This window comes from Bombus impatiens, unplaced genomic scaffold (assembly GCF_000188095.3).
Source record: "Bombus impatiens unplaced genomic scaffold, BIMP_2.2 scf_0733, whole genome shotgun sequence".
Taxonomy (NCBI): Eukaryota; Metazoa; Arthropoda; class Insecta; order Hymenoptera; family Apidae; genus Bombus; species Bombus impatiens.
In genome coordinates this window covers 39,225-62,883 of record NT_177152.1, presented here as the reverse complement: position 1 = coordinate 62,883, position 23,659 = coordinate 39,225, and the positions used below count along the sequence as shown (strand labels likewise).

General features: G+C 33.0%; 1 protein-coding gene and 1 pseudogene across 8 annotated transcripts in view; both read right to left on the bottom strand.

The window, feature by feature from the left end:
• The window catches only part of LOC100741755 (protein scalloped), a 345,993-nt gene extending 329,057 nt beyond the window's left edge, over window positions 1-16,936 (bottom strand). For 3 of the 8 annotated variants that reach the window (XM_033322927.1, XM_012390160.3, XM_024370317.2), the window contains exon 1: window positions 15,104-15,680. Coding sequence is in view for 1 of the 8 variants with exons in the window: in XM_024370317.2 (XP_024226085.1) it covers window positions 15,104-15,128 (25 nt within the window). In the remaining 7 variants the exon portion in view is untranslated. Of the gene's footprint in view, window positions 1-1,904; window positions 1,961-15,103; window positions 15,681-16,418; window positions 16,779-16,806 lie in introns of those variants that run through there. The other 5 variants (XM_003492431.4, XM_033322932.1, XM_033322929.1 and 2 more) reach the window with 4 other exon arrangements.
• Window positions 8,657-10,203, bottom strand: LOC112213522 (annotated as a pseudogene).
• Window positions 16,937-23,659: the final 6,723 nt, after the last annotated feature.

The following is a 23,659-nucleotide window of genomic DNA, read 5'->3' as shown; positions in this document are numbered from 1 at the left end:
TTCAATTATCATTTCAATTCGATTTATATTCATGTATCATCCATGGTATCATTCACAAAAACTAAAATTCACGTGCCAATTTCACAAATTTATACAAATATAATTTACATATGCACATAAAAAAAAAATCGTGCAGAACCTAACTCCAACCTAAAGCCAACTTAAATTTAATATCAGTAATTCGGGTTAAAATATCGAAGAAATCACAGCGAAGTAGCATGCATCATGACACTGCTTATCAGACAATTGCTTATCAATCACAAGGATCATCAATCGGGAAGCACTTTCGCTTTTAATAACTCTATCTATCTTTCAACAATCAACGTTATCAGCATGCCGCTATATTTATATCTTTCATCCTGCTTTTTCATTATTTCCTTTCTATCTTTTTTTTTTTGGAATATCAAGTTTAAATTGAACTTTCATACGCGCAGTCAGCGCGATTCGCCGGCAGATTTCAATCGTGCAACGGATCGTTGAAACAACCACGTTCACGATTGCAATATTACGGAAATATAATATTACGGGCAAATGAGCATGATACAAATCAACGCGTCGTGTACGATTTTCATCGATGAAATTTTCATGGTCGAACGAATGAGGGAGCGCGAAACGCGCTGACGTTTAATTTACTGCTTGCAATTTTACATTATTAATGACGAATGGAGAACAAAAAAAAAGAAAAAAGTAAAAAAAATTTGTCGAACAAACCTGCAAACTGAAAATACAACGGCGATGCAGAGACTGGCAGTTTGGTTTTATAAACGAACGATCTAGATACGATCAACACATGTACGTGACATTTATTTAAAAAACTAACGTCACGCGAAATTATCTCTCTCGGACGAAAACGTGTTCGTTGAATAAACAAATTGCTCGAGAACTGCCACTTGACTTGTCATTTTTTGGAATTGCTCGAATGGAATTCCGATTTCTATTACTTCGATGTTGCAAATAATGCATAACAGATAACGGAATACTGTATGTTACATATTTATTTATTTAGATTGCGATGTTTATACACATTCATATTTTAATGAGCACAATTTAAAAAAGGGAATCAACGCAGAATTTTATTTTATATAGGAAATATAACGAGTACTTTCCTTTAGTTATTTTATAGGTGTATTTTGTGTTCTGACGCCTTAGCATTTCCCATAAATGCATAAAAATCCATAGTCTAATTATACTATTGTATTTTATATGCTTGTCTACTCATATATGTATTTTTCATATACTTATTTATAGATATACTTTATGCTTATATTATTAGATATATTTTTCTTAACAATACACATTGTCGATTTATTTATTTATCTATGAATTTATACATACTTATATCTCCGATTTTATCATTATTAGTATGCAGATTCATATTTTATGACAATTTAATTATGAAAATTTAGTTTAATTTTGAAATTTTCATAAAAAAGTATGATCTGAAAAATAAAACTAAAAGGAATAGAAATTAAAGTAGAATATAATCATGGCAGTCGTGTCACATTTTAGTGCTAATGGAATTTCAAACTTTTTATGTAACACGCACAAGGTAAACGCTTTCTGTCGCAAGCGCGAAACAAATAAAATTTTCTAAGTCACTGTATGTCAGAAAACCATTAATTTTGCAGCTATTTAAATTTCACTACTTATTTGAAAATAGTTTCTTGCAGACATTATAAATAAATCAATTGAAACATAATATGTTGTAAATGTAAGGAAATTCCAATCGTCGTTAATTATGAATACTAAAACATAAAAATTCTGTATTAATTATTATTACATATTTCATACTATTGTAGCCACATCGGTATTATTGAAGCTAATATTGCTATTAGTATAAACAAATAAAGCATCATACACAATGGAACTTCTACTGTCTAAACTTCCGCTATCGGAATACATACTCTGCTAGTCGAACATTCTATTATCCGAACTCCCCGACACCATAATCTGTTTGATACTGAAACAGAGGCATTACTCACAGTTTTGCTTCTAGTGTTGTGCATGTACAGGGTGTGCCAAATCTAAACGATCAAACTGCGAGGGCTTAATCTACAGGTAAGAGGGTAAAAAAATGTTATATAAAATTTGTCAATAAACGCTCTGTTGCAGAGTTATAAAAAAGTATTGCACGCATGAAATGGGTAACGATGTAGTTATTGAAACTCAGCAAAATCCTCTTTGTAAAACCTTGTAGTGTAATTAATTCCATTGTTTATTGAGGTAAAACTTGAATCCAAGCACAAGAGCAACAATTACTAGGTAATCATTTTTTTATATTATTATATTTTATAACTATTAACAATATGTAATTGTTACCACATGATAAGAAAAAAGCATGTAACTAGGCTGACAATAATACAGTGAAGTTTCGTGTGCTGTGATAGAAAATGCGTCGCTATCTATTTTGTGTATACAATATTCGTTTATAACTCCGTTATTTACGAACTTTATATAACATTTTTTTCTTCTTTTTGCTTGTAGATTAAATCCTCGTTGTTTGGTCATTTAAGTTTGGTATACTATATATATGTCGGAGATGAAGGGACATCGGAGCCTTCCCTTTGGAACTTCGGGAAAATCCCTTAACATCGTAATCTAGATTCTATCATGGGCGTAATTAAACAATTGTCGTCATTCGATCCGATTGTATTTGTTCAAGATTTGTGATAATGAGCTTGGGCTCGAGGCGACAACCAGTCGCCGAACGTAGCCGCGGTCGCGGGAAGAACGCTTTGTCTAACAAAGGTATGGAGTAATTCTATAGTTCTCCTTAAAAGAAATATTTCTAGCGGCACGCGACAGTAAACATTACAACGCTTTCTGTCCCGTGGCTCGCCACACAGCGACCTTCTTTTTTCCCCATTCTTCAGGTATGATGGTTACCAGATGCTGACGCATCTCCACAGTGTATGTTCAGCTTGACCTTATCAACGGCCTATAACAGTTATAACTATTAAGATTTAGTTATCCAAAGTCCTTCGAACAGACAAACAGTCCTTGTCCCAACTACGGGAAGATAGGGGAGATCTATTTTTTCAACGAACGACGCTTCCCTCAAGGCCTAACATCCTTTTCTAACCACCAACATGAAAATTGACCAATTAACAGCAACGTCAATTTCCCTCACTTTCCGGGCGAAGGCTTTTCTCGACGAATCCGATGATCTCGTGTCCTTAGACACACCCCATCATACTTTCCCTCTGCAGTATCATCGCGACGGAAAGTCATTCTCTCGTGAGGTCGTATTAGCGAGATACTTAGCGTCTTTACGCTCGGTGGATATTCCACGTTTTAACAAAGAGTTAGTTTAGTTATACTTCCACCGTAGCCAAGCAAGTCGATTGGGGCTTTGGAAGAAAGCACATCCTGTTATCCCGTTGACCGCGGATTCGTTATTAAACCTAGGATCATTGTCATTAGCTTCTCGAGTATCTAATTACCACGGTTACTTGTCAAGTTCTGTAATAATCGTATTTGCACTAGTCAATGTCTTCTTTATTGCATAACGATAATGTGTAATCCAAATGAAGATTCGTTTCACGTCCTTAACTCTAATCATGATGTTAACCCGACATATATATATACACAATTCAGTATGAACCTAACAGACCTGTGTGATAGGACGATAAAAATTTAACTTAGGACATGACATGCATAATGTGACATGCAAAGTGAAGGCGAAATTCCATTATATGCAAGGTGATGAGCAGAGTATCAGCATTTGACTACGTATTCACTTTAAAAAATAATTGAACAAATTCGTTGAATCTCAATAGTTTGGAAAAAGGATAAAAAAAAAACACGTGGAAAAGAAGGAAATGGTAATGTTTGAACGAATCTCAAGCTCGTGACATATAAAGAAACGCGAGCGTTCGAATGTTTAGGATCTTATGGCACAAGAAAAGAGAACTTGAAAGTATCGTAAATAATTCCTCTTTACTAAGCAGCAGACTTGGCTGTACTGCGACTGCAACAATATATAGCTAAATTAACAGCTTCAAAACTAAAACTGAGTGGCGGGATATTTTTGCATATAACTCGAAAATTAATTGTATGTATAGGAAAAATTTATTCAAAATGTTGAACTTTTCAACATATTTCGACAAGTTTCTACGGTTTTCGCACGAAACCACTAGTGTCATTACATTTCTCTATTGAAGCTTTAATAAGTGACAAGTCCTCGTGAGGATCAATCACCTTGCGTATAATTGTAATGTATATAACCGTTTTGTGAACTTCCTTATGCCTTCTGCATAGGAAGGAGTTGATTTCAATTGACAGAAATGTCTTTGCAATTTCCTTCAATTCGTACAACGTAGCTGACCGAAAACAGAACTAGAACTAAATAAACTAACTAGAACTCGATTTGCACTAATTTCTAAATTCAGACGCGGGGCCAAATGTTTTGTAAATACAGAAATCAACTTTTATAGACTGATTTTGTCATAAATTGTGTATGAAAAGACGATATTATTTTTTCTCTGTCCCAATAAAAGCGGTATTAATAGCTTCTGAAGTGATATTGAAATAACTAGAATGAAATATAATTGTATGTACATATTGGGTTGGAAGATATGGTTCATAGTGTTTTTAAGAGAGATTCAAAGATAATACATAGATTTATAAAAGAACGTATGTCTCGTGTGGCTTAAGTTATTTTCAATTAGCGTTGCAATTTGGTCATCTTCAATGATTATAGCCTGGCAAAACGTTGATCAAAATTTCCACTTCTGAACCGAAATCACTTTGGAACGATACGCTTACCTGTAGTACCATTTCTATAAACGATACATTATCTTTTTTTTGTTATTTGTACAGCGTTTCATTCTCAAATGTTGGCGTTTCAAAAGCTGCTATTGAAGAACACTAGGAATTTTTATTCCAACCCAATCATTATCCCGCATCCTGAATATTTTACGTGACGCTGTAATTTTATCGTTAATCGTCATTTTAATCGTATAATTTTAAGTAAGTTGCTATTCTCATTACATGATATTCCTTTAAATTTTACGTATTCGAAGGTTATGTAACATTATAAATGAAAATTTAAGAATCGTAAGTTTTTGTAACAAATTGTAATTCTTATTACATAATATTTCCCTAAATTTTATTCCAAAAATTTATTACAAATAAAACTACAAAAATCGTAGATTCGAAATGTAAATTTTTCAAATAAACAGCATATTATTGCATGCTATTCTATTATATTTCTTTATATTTTGTTGTCCAAAAATTGTCACTTTGTTATCTCAAAATCAATCAGAAGGTCTTTCAAATTTGTACACCGGCAGATACAATTTACATGACAAAGACTTAATCACAGTTAGTTCATGTATCGTTCATGGCCTACGAAAACAACGAAGATTAATTAGACAAACGAACGTCGGTTCTTGCACAAACCATCGTTCGTGCAGCCGCTATTTAAATCTCAAAGACAACAATTTAAATTAGTTTTGAATCGGTGGTGGGCCGGTTACGCCGGTTACACCGGTTTAAGCGCAGAAAATCTCCGATGGCGTGACGTTCGACCTTTTGCAAATCGATCTAGGAACGACGACCTTTTGTGTAGGTTTTATTAGGGTCACTAGATGGTCGAACAGACCGTCCTTTGCCACACACATGCGGATCACCGAGTTAATGTCTCAGACCCGTTTCTGAATTAATGAACACTCGACAGAAACACGCGCCAGTTAAACCGTTCCAGAATTTCCGTGTAACATTGAACTTTCGATCAACTTTCGTTTTTGTTTTAAGAAAAATAATTGAGATATCCTTAACACATTTCAATTTGTGACTTTCTCGATTAATTCAATTCTTTATATATATAACATCAAAAAACTTGGAGCTATATCAAAGTGTATTTAATTTTAATGAAGTACATATTGTGTTTCTAAGTGAATTAGTGTTTCTAAGTGAATGGTTTGAATTTATAAATATAATTTGTCAATTCCACAAGGAAATACCAATTCATTGAATTAAATTATTTCAGAATATTGGTACATTATTGAACTTTCGATCGATTTTAATTTCTGTTTTGTGAAAAACAAAGTGAAATATTCTTGGTATTCGTCTAATTAACAAAGTAGAAACGAAACTTAACGTGCAGGGACGGTCGTATCTTTACATTTTCCATAAGTTTCCATAAAAATATGTAATCTAATAAAAATTCACATATGTATAAATTTAACTGAACAAATGAAATTTCTAAATAGAAATTTCTTACATCTTCTGAATATTACAATAAGTAATAACTACAGTCTAGGGCACGAACGTCTGAAGTTTAGTAATAATATCTCAAATTGTTAGTGAAAATAACGAAAATAAAATCGATATGCATGATGAAAAAAATCCCTAACTGTTCCAATTCTTCAACAAAGAAAATTAAAGGATATTAATAAAATACTCTACAAGACATTTCCTGGGCAGGACTTTTCAATTCGAGATATTCGATAAGCAGAACAAAGAGGAATTGTGTAATTAACAGGGGTGGAAAATGAAATTCGACGTTCAGAAGAAGAATCGCCGCCATTCGTGGCGCGAGTGGCACGGCGCGGCGCGAAAAAAGCAAAGGGATAACTGCCGAGGAAGACGTTAAGGGGGAAAAAGAGAAAGACACAGCGTACACCTTCGAAGGTAATTTTAGTTACTTGACAATTTGGCACCGTCTACGCCAAATAGAAAGTCACGCGCGTACCGGCTCCTCTTGGAGAGAGAAAAAGATAGACGCACACAGTTCTTACAAGAGCAAAAGAAACCGAGAGGGCAGAGAGAAGAGAGGAGAGTGTACAAATAGAGAAATAGAATGGCACAAACGGTAGAAAGGGAAAGAACAGAAGAGAGAAGTCGCCGAGTAGAGGGCTGTGGTACGCGTGATAATCTATTTGCTCCTTCCGTACTGCAACGGGACAAGAAGTCCTATTTATATCGCGAAGAAGCCTCGGTTTAATGAGTCTAGCTGCTGTCACGAGTCTACTAAGATACGGTCGTTCCTCTATTAAACAAAAGAACGTCGAATTTACGATAAAATAGGAAAAGAATCGAAGAACACACACGGCAATATAATATTACAATCGTTAAAGACATCTCAAAATTTAATTATCGTTACAACGTTTCGAGGTTAAGTATTCCTAGTGCAAACATTGTTGTTATTCTTATTACTGACATTTATTACAATAAATAATTGATTTTCTATCCTTTAGTTTATTTCTAATGTATCAAAATTGATTAATGCACAAATTGTGAATTATTTCAGCTATTTAAACGTTCCCATTCAGTACGGATCACACAAAAATAATAAAAATAATAGTCTAATATAAAAGTAATATTAAAATAACTTGTTTAAATTTTGTGCACTGTACATGTCAAACAATACGCAAACGTTATTTAAGAAAAAACATAAGCAACCTAATACTCGTGTATTATTGATATAAAAATAATAAGAGAAATGATCTAAAGCAACTTTCCATATTGTATCAATAATATCAAATTAATTTTTTCAGCTCTTGTGCACTGTAGATGTTAAACTATGAACAAATTTTCTTTAGCAAGACGAAGAACTTTCGCTATGGAATAAAATTAAGATTAAATAAACTGCATTCTAAATAAGATTTTTGCTTTAACCCTACCACTATAGCGATCGTTTGTGAAAGTATATATGAATAACTGTAGAACACAAAATATCTTGTTAGCCACTCACAGTACGTTAGAAATAGTAAATATGATCATCACGTGTAATACTATACATATGTATGTATATATATGTCTGATTAATCGCAAGTGAATCCTCTGATAGAGAGTACAGCAATGTTGACAGTAGACACGCAGATATAACGTAAGTTGAAAATCGTAGTGGAAACCAAAAAAGGATGGTTTCTCTTGGAAAGCTAAGTAATGAAAAGAACGTGTGAGATGACATTTTCTTGTAGGAAGGTTCGTTTCTGAAGAAAGTGATATTGAAAATTTGTACATATATGGATTCGTAGAAATATGCATTGATAATCACGTCTAACAGATGCTTAAAGCACAATGACGATTAATAACAAAACATAACTTTTGAAGTCACGACTTGTTCTTTCAAACATCAGAAGAAAGTAAGAAAGATAAGAATATTACAGTGGCTCATGATTATAATCTGTCTTTTTTCTCTATATCGACGTTTCCCTAGTTAATAAGATAATATCGTTTTTACATAAATCAATTAACATAAAACAATTTACATAAAATGCAAGCAAAAATTTTCTTTGTATATATTATACATGACAGTACATATATATGCATATATACATATAAATCATACCAATATATTTTAACACTAGGTTTACGGGCGATTCTTATATACCTATCTCTACGAGGACCCGTCACATTGACGGGTAAACGAAAATATGCGTTTTCTTTAAAAAATCGATTTATTCAAATTAAGTCTGAATTGAACGATATTAGGCTTCACGTTTAAATAAATTATTAATAAGGAAAAAGTGTTTTTTTTAATTACTATACTACTTACTTTAATACTAATAATTATATAGGGTAATCATATTTATTGAGCACTTGAGCACATTTTTTACAAATATATTGAATTTTGTTTGTGCATTTTCCGCATATGATCTTTTTTCAATATATACAACAATTATTGCTTCTATTTTTTTTGCAGTGGCCCACTTGGCAACTTTTTCGCACTTCTGATGTCGAAAGTGACAGAAATGAAGCGTCTGATCTTTGGCAAAATATGAACTCCTTCCTGGATATTTTCGATCTGATGCACTCTTTACACAATATCCACGCGCTTATTGTTGCCAAATCTAAAATATTGAAAAAAAAGTTGAAGGGGCCATCGAAAACTCCCTGCTTTGACACTATATTTGCGTGCCATCTGATCAACGACGTCCACACCAAACTTTGTTTTATTATAAACAGCAATGGTTTCTGGAACACGTTTATAATTATCTTCTATTTGTATACCTGTATATTTGGTGCTTAGAAAGAGGACTTTTACGTTAGGTTTACTTTTATGCACAGTAAGCGCGCTGTTTTCTGATTTATATAAATTCGAGGAAAACAAAGTCATCTTGTCCTTTTTTCCCTTGAGCATCGAGTTTCATCTTTCTCCATATAAGGAAAACCATTCAAAATATATTTTGTTTGGACATCAACTCCAAACCAAAACTTAATATCAAATTTATGAGGCTTATTCGGCATAAATTGCGTAAACCTGCATTGGGCTTTCATTGAAAATAATTGTTCATCTATTGAAATATTTTCATATGGCTTGCAACAAGCCTGGCTATTACTTATAAATCTGTTTCATATTTCGGATATCAGCGCAAATTTATCTGTTTGTAATCTTTTGGAGGCTTTCAATGATCTCGCTTCATATGCGCCCCGGGCATATAGAATTCTTAGAAAACTACGTCACGTCTTTTTTCAAAACTCGATGCGCCTCGGTTACAGTGCAATCTTTTATGTGCTCCATTATGTGTCTGTCAATTATCAATTCGAAAGCACTAGTTACACAACCCGACATAATATTTCTCTTAGCATAGCCAGTAGGCCCTGCGATATCCTTGAATATCATACGAACGGGCGTCCTACCCCTAGATCCGCCTGCTTTCAGTTTTATCCACTGTGCCCCGTCAATTGCAATTTCAATTTCACCCATTACATTTTGGGATGCGCTTGGAATGCTCGTCCTTTCATCCTCGGAGTCAGAACTAGAAAAAATACGCATCCTTTTCTTGTTACAACACACTTTCAAGAAGTTTTCCTCTTCACTATCCGAAAATCCTTCTGTCTCTCCACTTTCAGTGTATTCAGAACTTTCACTGTCAGCTTCGCTTTGGCCTAATTCATATTGATCTTCTTCGGAGGTATCCTCAGAACAATCTTCATTGATGTTGACAATTTATTGAATATCTTATTATATCTCCTGAATTTACTCATGATTGCAAGAAAAGGGGGATTGGTCAAAAAAAGAAAATACTGTGCCCAAATTCAATTATCCTATTGTAAACACTTACAATAAGTGGAGACAATAATGGGAAATGTCTACAATAACTGAAACTTTTGCACACTGTCTTTGAAAAACGGTTTGTTTATGAAATCAGTTAGCCCGTCAATTTGACGGGTTTCGCAGAGATAGATATACTACATACAGATTTCAAAAATTAGAAAACCTAGGAAAAAATAATTGCTAGTATAAATTCTTTAGATGAAATGATTAATTTACGATGCAAAATAGTTAAAATTAATGCCATGATTTTTGGGATATTTCATTTCGAAGTTTGAAATCCGTCAAATTGACGAGTGGCGTAAACCTAGTATTAATAAACACGAAACAAACAGCTGCCTTAAATACTTAATTTTGCAGGTGGTACAGAATCTTCACTTCACTTATTCTTTATTTTTTATTCTTTTACGTAGTTTACAGCATAATTTTTATTTTATTCCATAATATAAGATAATTAATAGTTTATAGGTTCTAATTCTAATACATCCTACTTTAGATCAGTTTAGTATCTATTTCAATCTGTTAATTCATAATACAATTGATAGAATCTATACATATATATGTATATGAGATCTAATATATGAGAAAAGATAAGAAATATATTGTCTAGTTTACTGCTCGTTATGTAAAATCTGTATACAATCAATAAATAACATTTATGTTGTTTTCTGGCTATAATAAGCATTGTAACATATTAAGTAACAATCAATTCAATAACACTATCACAAACAAATACATAAAACCATAATCCCTCAAACTCCGTAGTATTCGAATATTAGGTAATAAGAGTTACTGTACATTATAAACTAAGAAATACAGAAAAGAAATTTCTTTGAAATCCAAACAATCTTAAAATCCAAAAATATAAAAAAAGCAAAGGTTAAGAAAGTAACGTTATTGAATCTTCAATATTTAACATATACCGATAAGACGTATAGATAAAAAGCTTCTGGTATCAGGCGTAGAAAGTGTGTATGAATTTAGCGAAGGTGATATGAATATCGAATTCATCGATTACCGATTACCGATTACCGATTACCGATTACCGATTACCACGCTACCGGTTCCGCGGTTCGCGTGCGTGCACTGCTTCTGGAGAAGAAAAACGAGCTGTTCGGCTAGCGGGAACAAGGAGGGGGTAGAAACAAGCTTGAAGAAACACACAGGTTGCACCTGCCGCCTTGCTTTCCCCTCCTAGGGAACCCCAGATGTTTATCGGGCCCCCAGTTAAAAAGTTGGATATATATCGGGCCCGGGCCTCGAAACGAGCGTCGACGATTTTTAACCGGCTCGTTTGACTTTCAACACGCACCGTCGTGCGGACGACACTTCCGCGGACAATCACGTGTTTATAGAAATTAAAGGATAATTATATAAGTATGCGTGATTTTAAGTATGTATATTGCGAACGATTTAGAAAGTTCAATATAATGTAGAATTATCATATTATTGTTATTATTATTATTATTATTATTATTATTATTATTATTATTATTATTAAAACGTTGAGCACATGAATGTAAGTTAATGTTTAATAAGCTGTATCAATAAGAGAAGAATCATAGGAAAAATGTAGAATATAGAATATGGAAATACATATAAATTATATAGATATAACTATATATATATTCTATTATTGCTTTACATACAAAGTTATACAGCTTATTAAAATATTGGGATTACTCCACTTTTGTTCTAAGTGCCTGTTCTAAGTGTTCAATTTAGTAACTATACTATTCCAGGATTCCAGGATAATGGTTTCTATTATATTTCATGATCACCGTATACATCGTGTTTTTTATATTCCATATAAACATTTCATATCAAATAATTTTGTTATTATTACCACATATGACGTAACATGAATAATGCATTTATTATGTTCTAATGCGACGTGATCATATAACGTAGTCATTAGCAACCGGAGAATATGACTTTGGATATATAAATAAATTTAGAAAATGTGCAGAGTATTAATATGTGTTTGATCAAATAAGTAATATGCTACAATTTTGCTATCGTGCCCTTTTCGCTTTGCTTCCTGTTTGCCTATAAAATAAAGTTTTATTATACTTTCTGCACAAATGGAGATTTACTTCCATATATATCATCAGTTATAATTTTTCAATTAAATTCAATGCTTAAAAATTGTTTAATTATAGCGTGACACAATATCTCTAAATTTACAAAAACTGCGTGTAATAGCGCATTATAATTTTTAATTTCAATAAATGAAACTACTTTTCATTAATAAACCATATTTCAAGATGACAACACTGGAAAATGAGATTAGATTTTTGAGTATTATTATACTCTAATTTAGAAATTAGTATAATATAATTTTCACTTTTTTATGCGTTAAACATCATCAATATAAGACAACTGTTTCAAGATAAAGTTCAAATATTCCACATAACTCTTCACTTCGTGAGAAAAAATGCAAGATAAACAATTCCGCACGTGAGAATATTCCTAATATCGAATAATCATTTCTCAAAGTATTCAAATTTCATTAGCATACATTAACAAACAACTGTTTATTTTTCTATGACGAAACGAAGTACATATGTACTTACTATATTTCCACAAACTTTCAAATTACAACGCAACTGTTGAATACACAGCGATTGCCCTATCTATTGATATTTCCATTCAAACCACGTTTTCAATTTCAGATATTTCTTCAATCAAGTCGGATAGGTGCGAGCAGATAAGATACGGATAAAGATAATGCATCGATGTTAACAAAATTTACAGCTTTCTAAGCCTCAACCGTACGCCGGTTATTATCACGACGCCATTAAACTCAACTATTCCAAACCAAATTAATTTTCTACCAAAACTTCATTACTTACATTCAACTCCCGCAAGGTGCAGTAATCTTATAAAACACACGTAAATCCATTTTATTAACGTGAAATGTAGAAATAATCAAAATGGTATTTCAATTTTTTAAATTGTAGATTAGCTCCGATAAAAATAAAACGTAAACGTGAAAATATAATTAACACCGTGCTAAACAGTTTTCATGCATATTTTGTCGGTAATTTCAGTTCCTTTGGCGTCGATGTTATTAAACCTTATAGATTGTTGAGGTTAAATATGCAACATAATGGTGACGCAGTTCGCAAACGTAATTAAAATTCTAAAAATTCTGTGCTTTAGTATTTACCTACTCTGACATACGTACATTGGAACACTAAATATAAAAATAATACGAAGAAACCGACATACAGTAGTCCATCTAAATAAAAAAATTTACAATAATTCGCTGATTAGAAAAAAAACAAAATGATTTAGTATATTAGGTTAAAGATTTCTTAAAGCTACTTTTCAATGAATTTAAGTAATTCGAATGAAAATATAACTTTAAAATTGTTGAAGACTTTCCAAAGTTTGATTATTGTAACGTTTCCGAAATTAAGTATCTCTAATGACAAAAATGACTGCCTTTATATTAAAATTTATTATGATAAATAAAGAACCTTCTGTCCCTTGTCTTATTTCTAACATATCAAAATTTATTAATATAAACATTGTTGATTATTTCAGCTATTACAATCATACCATCGCAAGCATTTAATACGAATTATTCAAAAATAATAAAAGGAATAGTCTAAAGATAGATTATCATTCAATATTAATAATATAAAAATAATATTAAATAAATTTATTTAAATTTTGTATATCATAACATGTTAAATCATGAAAAAACTTTCTTTAATAAAAAGCATAAGCAATCTAATACATGTGTATTATACATATAAAAGCACTAAAAATAAAAGTCTAAAAGAAAATTACCATTCAATGCCAATAATAGATATAAAAATATCGCATTAACTTATTTAAATTTCATAGACGCGTAAACAAACCTTTCCAAATAAGAAGCATAAACAGCCTAGTACACTTGAAAAGAACAGGTCACGATTATCCTACATCTTGATTTTATTCATAAGAAATTGTTGATTGTAGAATATGCTATTGTATGACAAGTTTATAGCGACTATAAAGTGGACACGAAAAACCGGCGTTCCAGCTAACTAGTTTTTAATTGAAATACAAACACAATGACAGAGACAGGTCAGCGCGAATAAACTGACCCAGAATGAGCAATCGACGGCAACAGTCTTTTCCCAACAACGTACCTGGTCGTACCCGCTTATCCGCCATGATAACAAGTATCTGATTAAATTTATGTAATAGCGTGTTACACTATGTTATTGTGGAATTACTTCGATAACCTACTCTGATAACGTCGTGGTATTAAATTCACTGTCACTTCGACGATACTTTTGTCGTTGTTTGAATCAACCGTCAATCAATAAGTATGAAATTTAAAATAAATCATAGCTGCATACAATCTCAGTTTACGTCTAGAAGACTCACTAAAAACAATCTGGTTTACGGATATTTTCCTATGCATTTACTTTCTACAATACTCGTTAAATATTCTTTCTATATTAACAATCGCGTATTTTACATTTAAAGCATTCGCTAAAACGAAGAAGCATATATGTAGCAAAGTTTATACATGAAATAACGCGGGAAGTATGAATCGGATAAAAGGCTGTCCAAAAAGATGCATTAATTGTAAAAGAATTTAGAAATATCCGGACATAAACAATAACAGTCTAGGTGGACTTTTCTTATGTATTAACTTTTTATAATATACCTTAAAAATATTCGCTAACGTAAGAAAAAGTATAATAATATTTATGAACAATATTACGCGGGAAATATAAATCGAAAACTTTTCTTATGTATTCATTTCTAATAACATTCGTTAAATACTACTGCGTATTTTACGTTAAAAATATTCACTGAAATAAGAAAAAGTATAAAAATATTTATAGACGAAATTACGCTAGAAATATAAATAGAAAGGACATAGCAATAATTGTAAAGCAGTTCACGCGAACGCATGTCCCGACGGCGGCAAATTTGAGTCGCGAGAGACGCGAAAAAACAGCACGTTAGAAGACACATCGTCGTTTACACATCTACACCTCCCTTCCTTCCCACATACACACACACAGGAAACATGGTTCCATGCAACATATGTATATACACAAGCGCACGATTAAAAGAGAAACTCACTCCAGAAATAATGCACAGTATCCATCCAAGTCACGGTGGTGGAGGTAGGTTGCGCTCGTCCTGGATTATCAATACCCGAAAGAGGTTTGCGTTCAAGTTCCTCGAACCTTAATCTCAGTGGTCGTCTCACGACAACATACTTTCGTCGCCTTCACGCCAACATACTTTCGCACGGTCTTCGAAATCTCACTCACTGGCCGAGCTTCAAAAACTGAACGTGCCCCACGATAAGAACACGATAAGTGTACATTCCTCTGGGATATATTTCGCGCCGTAGGTTTTCCCGCGTTTAGTTTCGTGGATGCACACGCGGCAAAGGTAACGCAGCTAGAGCGAGACGCATACACGTATAGCTGAGAAAGAGCGGGGAAACGAGACAGAACGAGAAAGAAAGACCGAAACAGAGAAAGAGGGAAATAGAGAATGACAGAAAAAGAGAAAGACACTACGTTCGGAGCAATGGAATATGTGCACGCACTTCTCGCTTGGTCCCGTCTAGGGGAAAGAAAATCCTGCCACCACTCCTGCTCCACCTCCAATCTCATACAATATACGTGTAGTCGTGCGCACAGTTTTCAAAACAACAGGTTACTATGTCTGTATCTTTGACTTTCGATAAACTTTTAGTTTCTTTCGTTTATTAGTATCAGATTTTAGTATGGAGCGTGAATCGGTGCGTTATAGTCGCGCGCGGTTTTTCCGCACGCACACGCCGCCGCGGATCAATAATTCACCATACGAATTCACCAGAAGCGGGTGAGCGAGCGGGCAGGCACGCAGGCACTAGGCAGAGAGGCACACGTTTCTGTCGTGGCGCGCTCTCCTCGGGGAAACGCACGCAGCCCACCACCACCGGCACACCAATCGCTCCTAACCTCCTCGACGCGAGTCTCCGTCGCTGGCTGAGTCCCGTACACGTTGCCAGAGAGACTGCACACGCTTCGCGTAACACACACGTATACACACGGTTGCGTTCTCTTGACACACAGCTGACACAACGCTCGTAAACACGCGACAATCGGACAAAGACGGATGCACCGCCAAACCGCAGGTATAAACCGGCACGACTCGAGCTCTTCGTTTATCAAACTGATCCGACTATCATTTTATCACACACATATCTCTTTCTCTCTCTTTCTTTCTCTCTCTTTCGCTCCCTCTACTTTCCTATCCTTTCTCTCGCACACTCTTTCTCTCTCACTCGCTCATACGTATATACTATCTCTTCCTTTTTTAGTCGGAAAGCAATAGTAAGAGCACTAGCAGCAACACCGGAGCAAGCAATGCGAACATCACGGTCACCGGAAGTACGAACCTGACAATCACGACATACAAGGAATATGACGAGGATCGGTTATGTGTTTTTTTGCACTGAATAACGTCGCCACGCATATACATCATTCACGCACTCTGTCGAGTTTAAGTTCCTCTTTTATATATTTATCTTTATCGCACAATAGGTTTATACGTTCGTCTCTTTCTTTCGCACGAGCGTTTATCGCTCCCTCTGTCTCTCGCTCTCGTTCGTCCGTCTGTCTGTCTGTCGGTGTCCGACAGTGTGTATATCGCCGTCTCGTCGCTGCTGTCGAATCCGTTCCGTGCGCGGCCCCTGTGTGGGACGACGCCGCTGGGACACACGGGCGTGGACGAGTAGACGCGCTCTTTCCACGATCTTTCGACACTATTTTCTTTAATGTACTTACCACTGGGCGAGCTGACGTGGCGTCGCGCGCGCGCGGGGCCTTCACACCACGGGTAAAATTCGCACAGTAATATTAGCGCGCAAGGCTGCACCCCGGTAAATACGAGCGCAGTCACCACTCTTGTTTTTGGTATGCCAGGAATGGCACAAAGAATCTGGACAACGCACACGCCTGCTGCGCAGCCGGTCTGCGCACACGCTGACACCGCTTATGCGGCCGCGGGAGAAACCAGAAGCCGAACGTTCCCGATTAAGCACGAATCTCCCCGAAGTCAGCCGATTACCTACCCCCACCGCGATATACAAGATTCGCATTTCCCCACTCCCCGCGCGGGAGATCAGTCGCGTCACGCACGTAATAGAGGTTGGATGTTGTTGCTCGCTTACTCGTTTATTCTCTCTCGCTCGATGTTCGAGGGGCACTTGTTGAATTTCAGAGGTTACGTTTTAGGTTTTTCGAATAAACCTTTTGATAAATGGCAACACACCAACCGCAAAACGGCCACCTTTATCTCTCTCATACGCGTTTTTTCCATGCAATCTGATATTGGACATACATACGCTATCAAATATAATACACTCCTTTTTTATTACATGTAGGAACTGATCCGCTTCTGTAATAATAAAATATATTGTACTTTGAAAATATACTTTTGTAATTCGCAAACTGTTTTGAGAATAATAATCGGTTTTTTTTATATATTTCACTCTTTACATTAAATTTAGTTACATCTCTATCGTTTAACAATGATCACGTCACAGTCTTTTACATATAAACAGGTTCATAAACACATTCATAAACAGGTACCTTTTCGGTAGCAAACTATCTGGAGTCGTTTATGTGCATGAGAATTTAAGAAAGTAACCGATCCTTATGACGTTTATGCTCCGTTGGAAAAAGAGTTTTCACCATCTCTCACCCTTGGTATTTAACCCTTTAGTCTTGTGTAGTAATTTTCTTTAGATTCAATTCGTCAGGTTCACGCCTTTCTTCAGACTTCTGCTCCAATTTCAAGGTCTTTATGTATGGAATTTTTAGTGAGTATATAATTCATGTGCGCCATAAGCGCCATACCTTAAATCACGTTTACCGACAAGCAAACGATATAATTTCCTATCAACTGTACATATCGATTTCATATTTAAGATTTCAATTTTATAAATATGAATTTTTATACCATTAAAATGGTAAATATTTATTACAACGTTATATCACGGGTATATTTAGTATGTTAATAATTTTTTAACAATAAAAGTTAATGATATATAATTATAAAATAATTATTTGAAAGAATTAAAATGTTAAAATATAAATGAATTAAAAATTAATTATTCTCAAGCTTAATTTATAAAGATGTAAGTTTTTTTCATATTTTGTTTTATAAATTTGCAAATTAGAATTCTTGTACTTAACACTTACTAATTTTGTTACAAAAAATACATGAATTGAATATATTTTTGTAAACTTATCAAATCAGTAAATTCTTTACTGCTCGGATAATCAACTTTCTACCTTATCTACAGAAGTCAATTGTAACTTGAAATCTTATCGGAAAAACATAAACTGTGCTGTGTAATTTTTTATTTGTACAGACATAAATATGCATTTAAATATAATTATGACATGAAACTAAACGTCCATTGTTATTCGAATTATTATATATCTTATACATATATGTAAAACACGTACGAAAACAAATTGCTTTGAAAAATAGAAAGTGAACAAAAAATATCTCCCAAATACGTACATATGAACCTACAATAACAATTATAACTGTGATTATTTAAGTTTATAATCGCAAATAAAATTATTAACGATAAATAAGCTTCATTTTTTGGAATTGGATACGTTTTTATCGCTTACAAAATATATAATGTATAAGTATATTAAAAATTTCTCTTATTTAATATTTAGTGAGAACATAATTTTGAAGTTGCTTTTTTAACTTTCTCTCTCGATGTATAATAAACTACAAATTTTTAGAGTAAAAGCCAACAACATGGTAAAAGTTTGTTCACTTATGATTTATTAGAAATTTACTCCACTTATATCATTTACATAATTTACTTTTTATAATAAAAGGTATCAGATATATGCGTAGTATAACAAAAACTTGTTTAAGTTATACTATTCATAGAGAAAAAGAAAATTCATGTGTATCATATTTATATATGCGACAAACCGTTCAACCAATCAACAAAACTGATTGACGCATAAAGCGACACAAAAATAAAATAGATGTCGTATGTATACAATGGTTCACAAAAGTATTTGAACACAGGAAATTTGATGTCAATTCTATGTGTTATAAGGCACGACTGTCATGATGCGATTTAATTGGTCAAACCTGAAACCAATCTGAAAATACGTAACGTTTACTGTAAACAGATATCTAGCAAAAAAATTAATATACGGCATAAATGCCCATAATAAGCGTATAATGAGTGTTAAAAGTTGAGTATTGAAGCTTATTAATATAATAGAGTGACTGTTTAAATGGTTTTATGATTTTTACAAAATATATGCAATACAGCCTCCCTTATCCGAACTAACAGGGAAACAAAATTGTTCGGATATACATAATACACGAACATACATAATAAACGTATAAAAAAAATCTACAAGTGTTTGGATACTTTTGTGAGTAACTGTATAATATTTCTGAGCCGTTGAAAGGTGGAAACTGTCGGTATCGTTGTGCACACACATGGATCGTTTATTGGGCCGATTTTAAACACGACAAAACGCTCGTAAAATCGAATGTCACGTATCAAAATGACGGTCAAAGCGTGCCTTTTGCAGGGAGACAAAAGCGGTCGTAATTAATGCTTTTAAACGCGCGTGCTGTACTGCACCAAGCTCCTTTTGTCAGTTGGACACATTGTACCTCGACAAATGTTTACGAACGACCACAGGGTAGCAGAGCGTGCACGGTGACAGTGGCTGGCAAGCCGCGGGGTTGAAACGCGCAGTTTTCGTGCGGATTTTCACCGAACGCGACACATTCAATGGGGGGAAAGGCACGGTCCGATTTCACCCGCGAGGTTTAATTACTTAATTACGTTAACGCTCGATTTTCGTAACGTGTCGACGAGCCACGCGCAGGCAAAACGATTCCGTTAGTTTCACTGCAATTTCGTGCCCGTGGCTGTCTCTTCACCCTCCATTGAAGTATAGCCGTACGATACACAGTTGCAAATTCGTTTTAGAAACGAGGACGCTTGGTAAATGAAATTTTCTAATGAAAATGAAATATGATGTCTTCTTTTGGCGTAACTTACATCTTTGGTACGAGATATTGTGCAGATTTATGTATAAATAGAGCAGGTTTCAATCTGTTTTGATTCAAACATAATATTTATAATTAAGTTAATCAAGTATTGATTACAATTTATAGATGTGTGTAAGGTAATATTTTAGATAAACTAGTGAGTGGTTTTGTAACGAATATTAAAACAAATATGGAATAATGTAAAATATATGCATTATTTATTATTTATTATTTATTATTGTATATATTATAATTCTTATTATAATATATACACAATATAATTATAACTGTAATTATAATTAATAATATTATATATATTATTTTATATTCATCTTGATATTTAAAGTTTATAAATTTATTTAAAATTCAAACATATATATGTACATTTGTAGGTATATATTTTAAATGAAGTGATAATATACATGTACATAAATATACATACATATAGTATAAGTGAAGAGATGATTTATAAGGATAACATTTTTTATTATAATTTACGAATATACGTAATATACGTAATATACAGTACATGCTAACTCCCTTTTCAAGGGAGAAAGGCAGGAAAATGAAGTTATCTATCTTATAAAAAATTATAGTAATATAACATAATCTAATATAATATAATATGTGCATGCCCATATATATGTATAATAGAATTCCCTATGAAATTGCTTATTCACGATTAAAATGACAATTATCTTTCTTCCCATGGTCTTCATTTATAAGAGTTATTTCGGAGGAAGCATATGCATCATGATTAGTGTGTTGTAAACCTCCCTTAATGTCGATAGTCGTAAAGTCATAAAATTTCCGGCAATACTCTTTTCTGCGATTAAAAGGCACTAATTTAAAATTGTCAGATCAGTCGTTTTGGTTGTAGTGGTTGTGATTGCAAAAGATTTATTATCAACTCCTTTCATGTGATAGTTGCGAGAAAAGTGGCAGTGCCGTAAATTAGTTATTGTATAATAATATATACTTTATACATACTAAACCATCATTATATTCTCTTAAACTATAATAATTACATATAATTAACAATCAAATACATATATAGAACAGTTATAAAGAAATAACTCACTTTGATAAATGAAGATGTTATCTAATAGGTGGACAATTTTGATATTACTTCCACAGAAAAAAATGTTATACATCACGTAACTAACACTACTTATGGTAATCTGTGGATTTAAATCAATAAAAAAATATAATTATTCAAACGACAATAGATAAAAAGTTAAAGAGAAAATAAATGGCAAAATTCCAATAACAATCTTATAGATATGTGTCACTCAGAAGTCAAACTGATCAACTCCACTAATTCTTTTCTCAATTTCGCTTCTCAGAATAAGCAAAATAAGCTACCGACTATGTAATAATATTAGTGAATTTACAAGATACAAGTTACAGTTTGAAAAGTTTTGTTTGTTGCACAAACAGTTTTTATAATTATATACGTTATAAGGACTAATTATTATTGGTGACTTAATTGATTACCTTGACAATATACAATAATATCAATGATTTAACTTATGACTTGTAGATAAATTTGAAAAACTGTTTCTATATTCTACGGGAAGAATTCTATAAACTATAACTTGTAACTTACTTCTTTTAAAATAATAACTAAATTTATGGTATTACTAAGACTAGACGTTTAAAGGATTTGTTGGAAAAAAATAAAAATACACTTTGAAATTCATGAATGAAATTTCATTTGGGGTATAAATGATTCAAGTTACATAGAATTAATGTGAGAATCGCCGAAAGATATTCTTTTTATCGATATTTTTTTAAAGTGGAGCTTATCGTAATTTCATATTAATGTAAAATTACTGATTAATTTAAATAAAAACATATTTAAAAACGAAGTAATAAAATTAAATATAGATGATATAAAATTTCGAAATCTCGAAGGCGTGCTTATCTAGATAAGATTTATAACCATCATAAGGCTATGTTCTAACTGAATACAGTGCAAGGCTTAACAAATAAAGCCTAATCAATATAAACGAATTTTATAAGAACGTCATATTTGGTCTTATCTTAATCAGGAAAATATAACCAATATGTTAATGAAACCAAACTATGACAATGGGGTAAGATACTCCCCCTCTTCCGAAAGAAAGAAAGTTTTATTTGCGACATTTTATAGAACAACAATAGTTGTTAACAGTAGTGTGTAAAGTTTTAAATGGGACACTTTGTGCATGATTTAACATTTTGGAAAATAATAAAAAGGCAAATCACACGATATGTATATATATGTGTGTGTCACATCACAGTAGCTTGTTTGTTGGAAATGCGTCGCTTTATAAACACTTGTGCTGTGTGTAAAATTAGGAGTTGGACGTAATATTATATATAATAATTGTTACATAAACTTATTAACTGGAAACTGGAGCAAACCAGAAATTATCATTTTGCGAAAATGACACCTATTGTTCCTGCATTTGAAACTGCACCTCAGGACACAGAAGCTGGTCAATTTCAGTTTCCGTTTGGATTTGTGACGTCGCTACAATGGTCAGATTATATTTGGTTATCTTGTTGGCAGAGCAAATACTCACTGGTACATTGATATTATCAGAATCGTAATTTTTAAAAATTTTTTGATCCTTAATGAAAAAAGGAAATCCTAAAATGTTCGTATTCCGTTATAACATATAGACTATGAATATTTACGCAAATTCATATTTTTATAAATATGATTAAAAATATAGAATCTAGGTAGGAAATTGTTTTATCTACTAAATATTATAGGAGGTATATATTAGAGAAGATATTTTGGATATTTTATCTGTATTCTTACGTTTTAAACATACGGTGCACTTTTGCATCTTTAAATTTTCTATAAATGCACTAGATGCAAGGAAAGTCTATCAATTAATATGTGTAATACGTTTATAAGTAATGGTTTTATAAATATGCAATAGCTTCTCTTTTTTTTACATGGGGAAACCTCATGGACACCGCGCCGCTTTTCTGGGAAGCGGCGGAGCAGTGTCGGACTCTTACCAACTAAAATCCCAGGATGACCTACCTAACGCTTAACAGGAGTGTCCCGGGACCTCAAATATAATATAGCTAGGTTAATAGTTAGGTTAGTTAAATAGTCTGATAAGAGGAGTGTGTAAATACATAACTATATGTATTTGAGGATCGTATGGTTGAAAATGCAAGGCGAATAAGAATAACAATTGTAAACTAGTTTCTTCTCATGCCCGGCAGGCTGAAAAATAAATAATAATAATTGTTATTATTAATGATTTTATTAGGTCATTTTATAAGTATGTAACATCATCTCTTATTTTATATTTTGCATATCTAAAACAAAACCAAATGATAACTGTAGAAAATTAAAGTAATATGTGTTAACAAAAAATTAAAAATTATATAAAATGGATGTATGTAATTGAAAATTATTAGGTCATTCATTTTGCCTACAAACGTAATACCGGCAGATTTTCAATTATTTCGATTACAAAATAAGATTATTAAAATGTAAAAAATTTAATACACTGGAGAATATCGAAAAGATAATCGAACTGTTTGCATTAAAATCTTAATAATTCCTTAAAA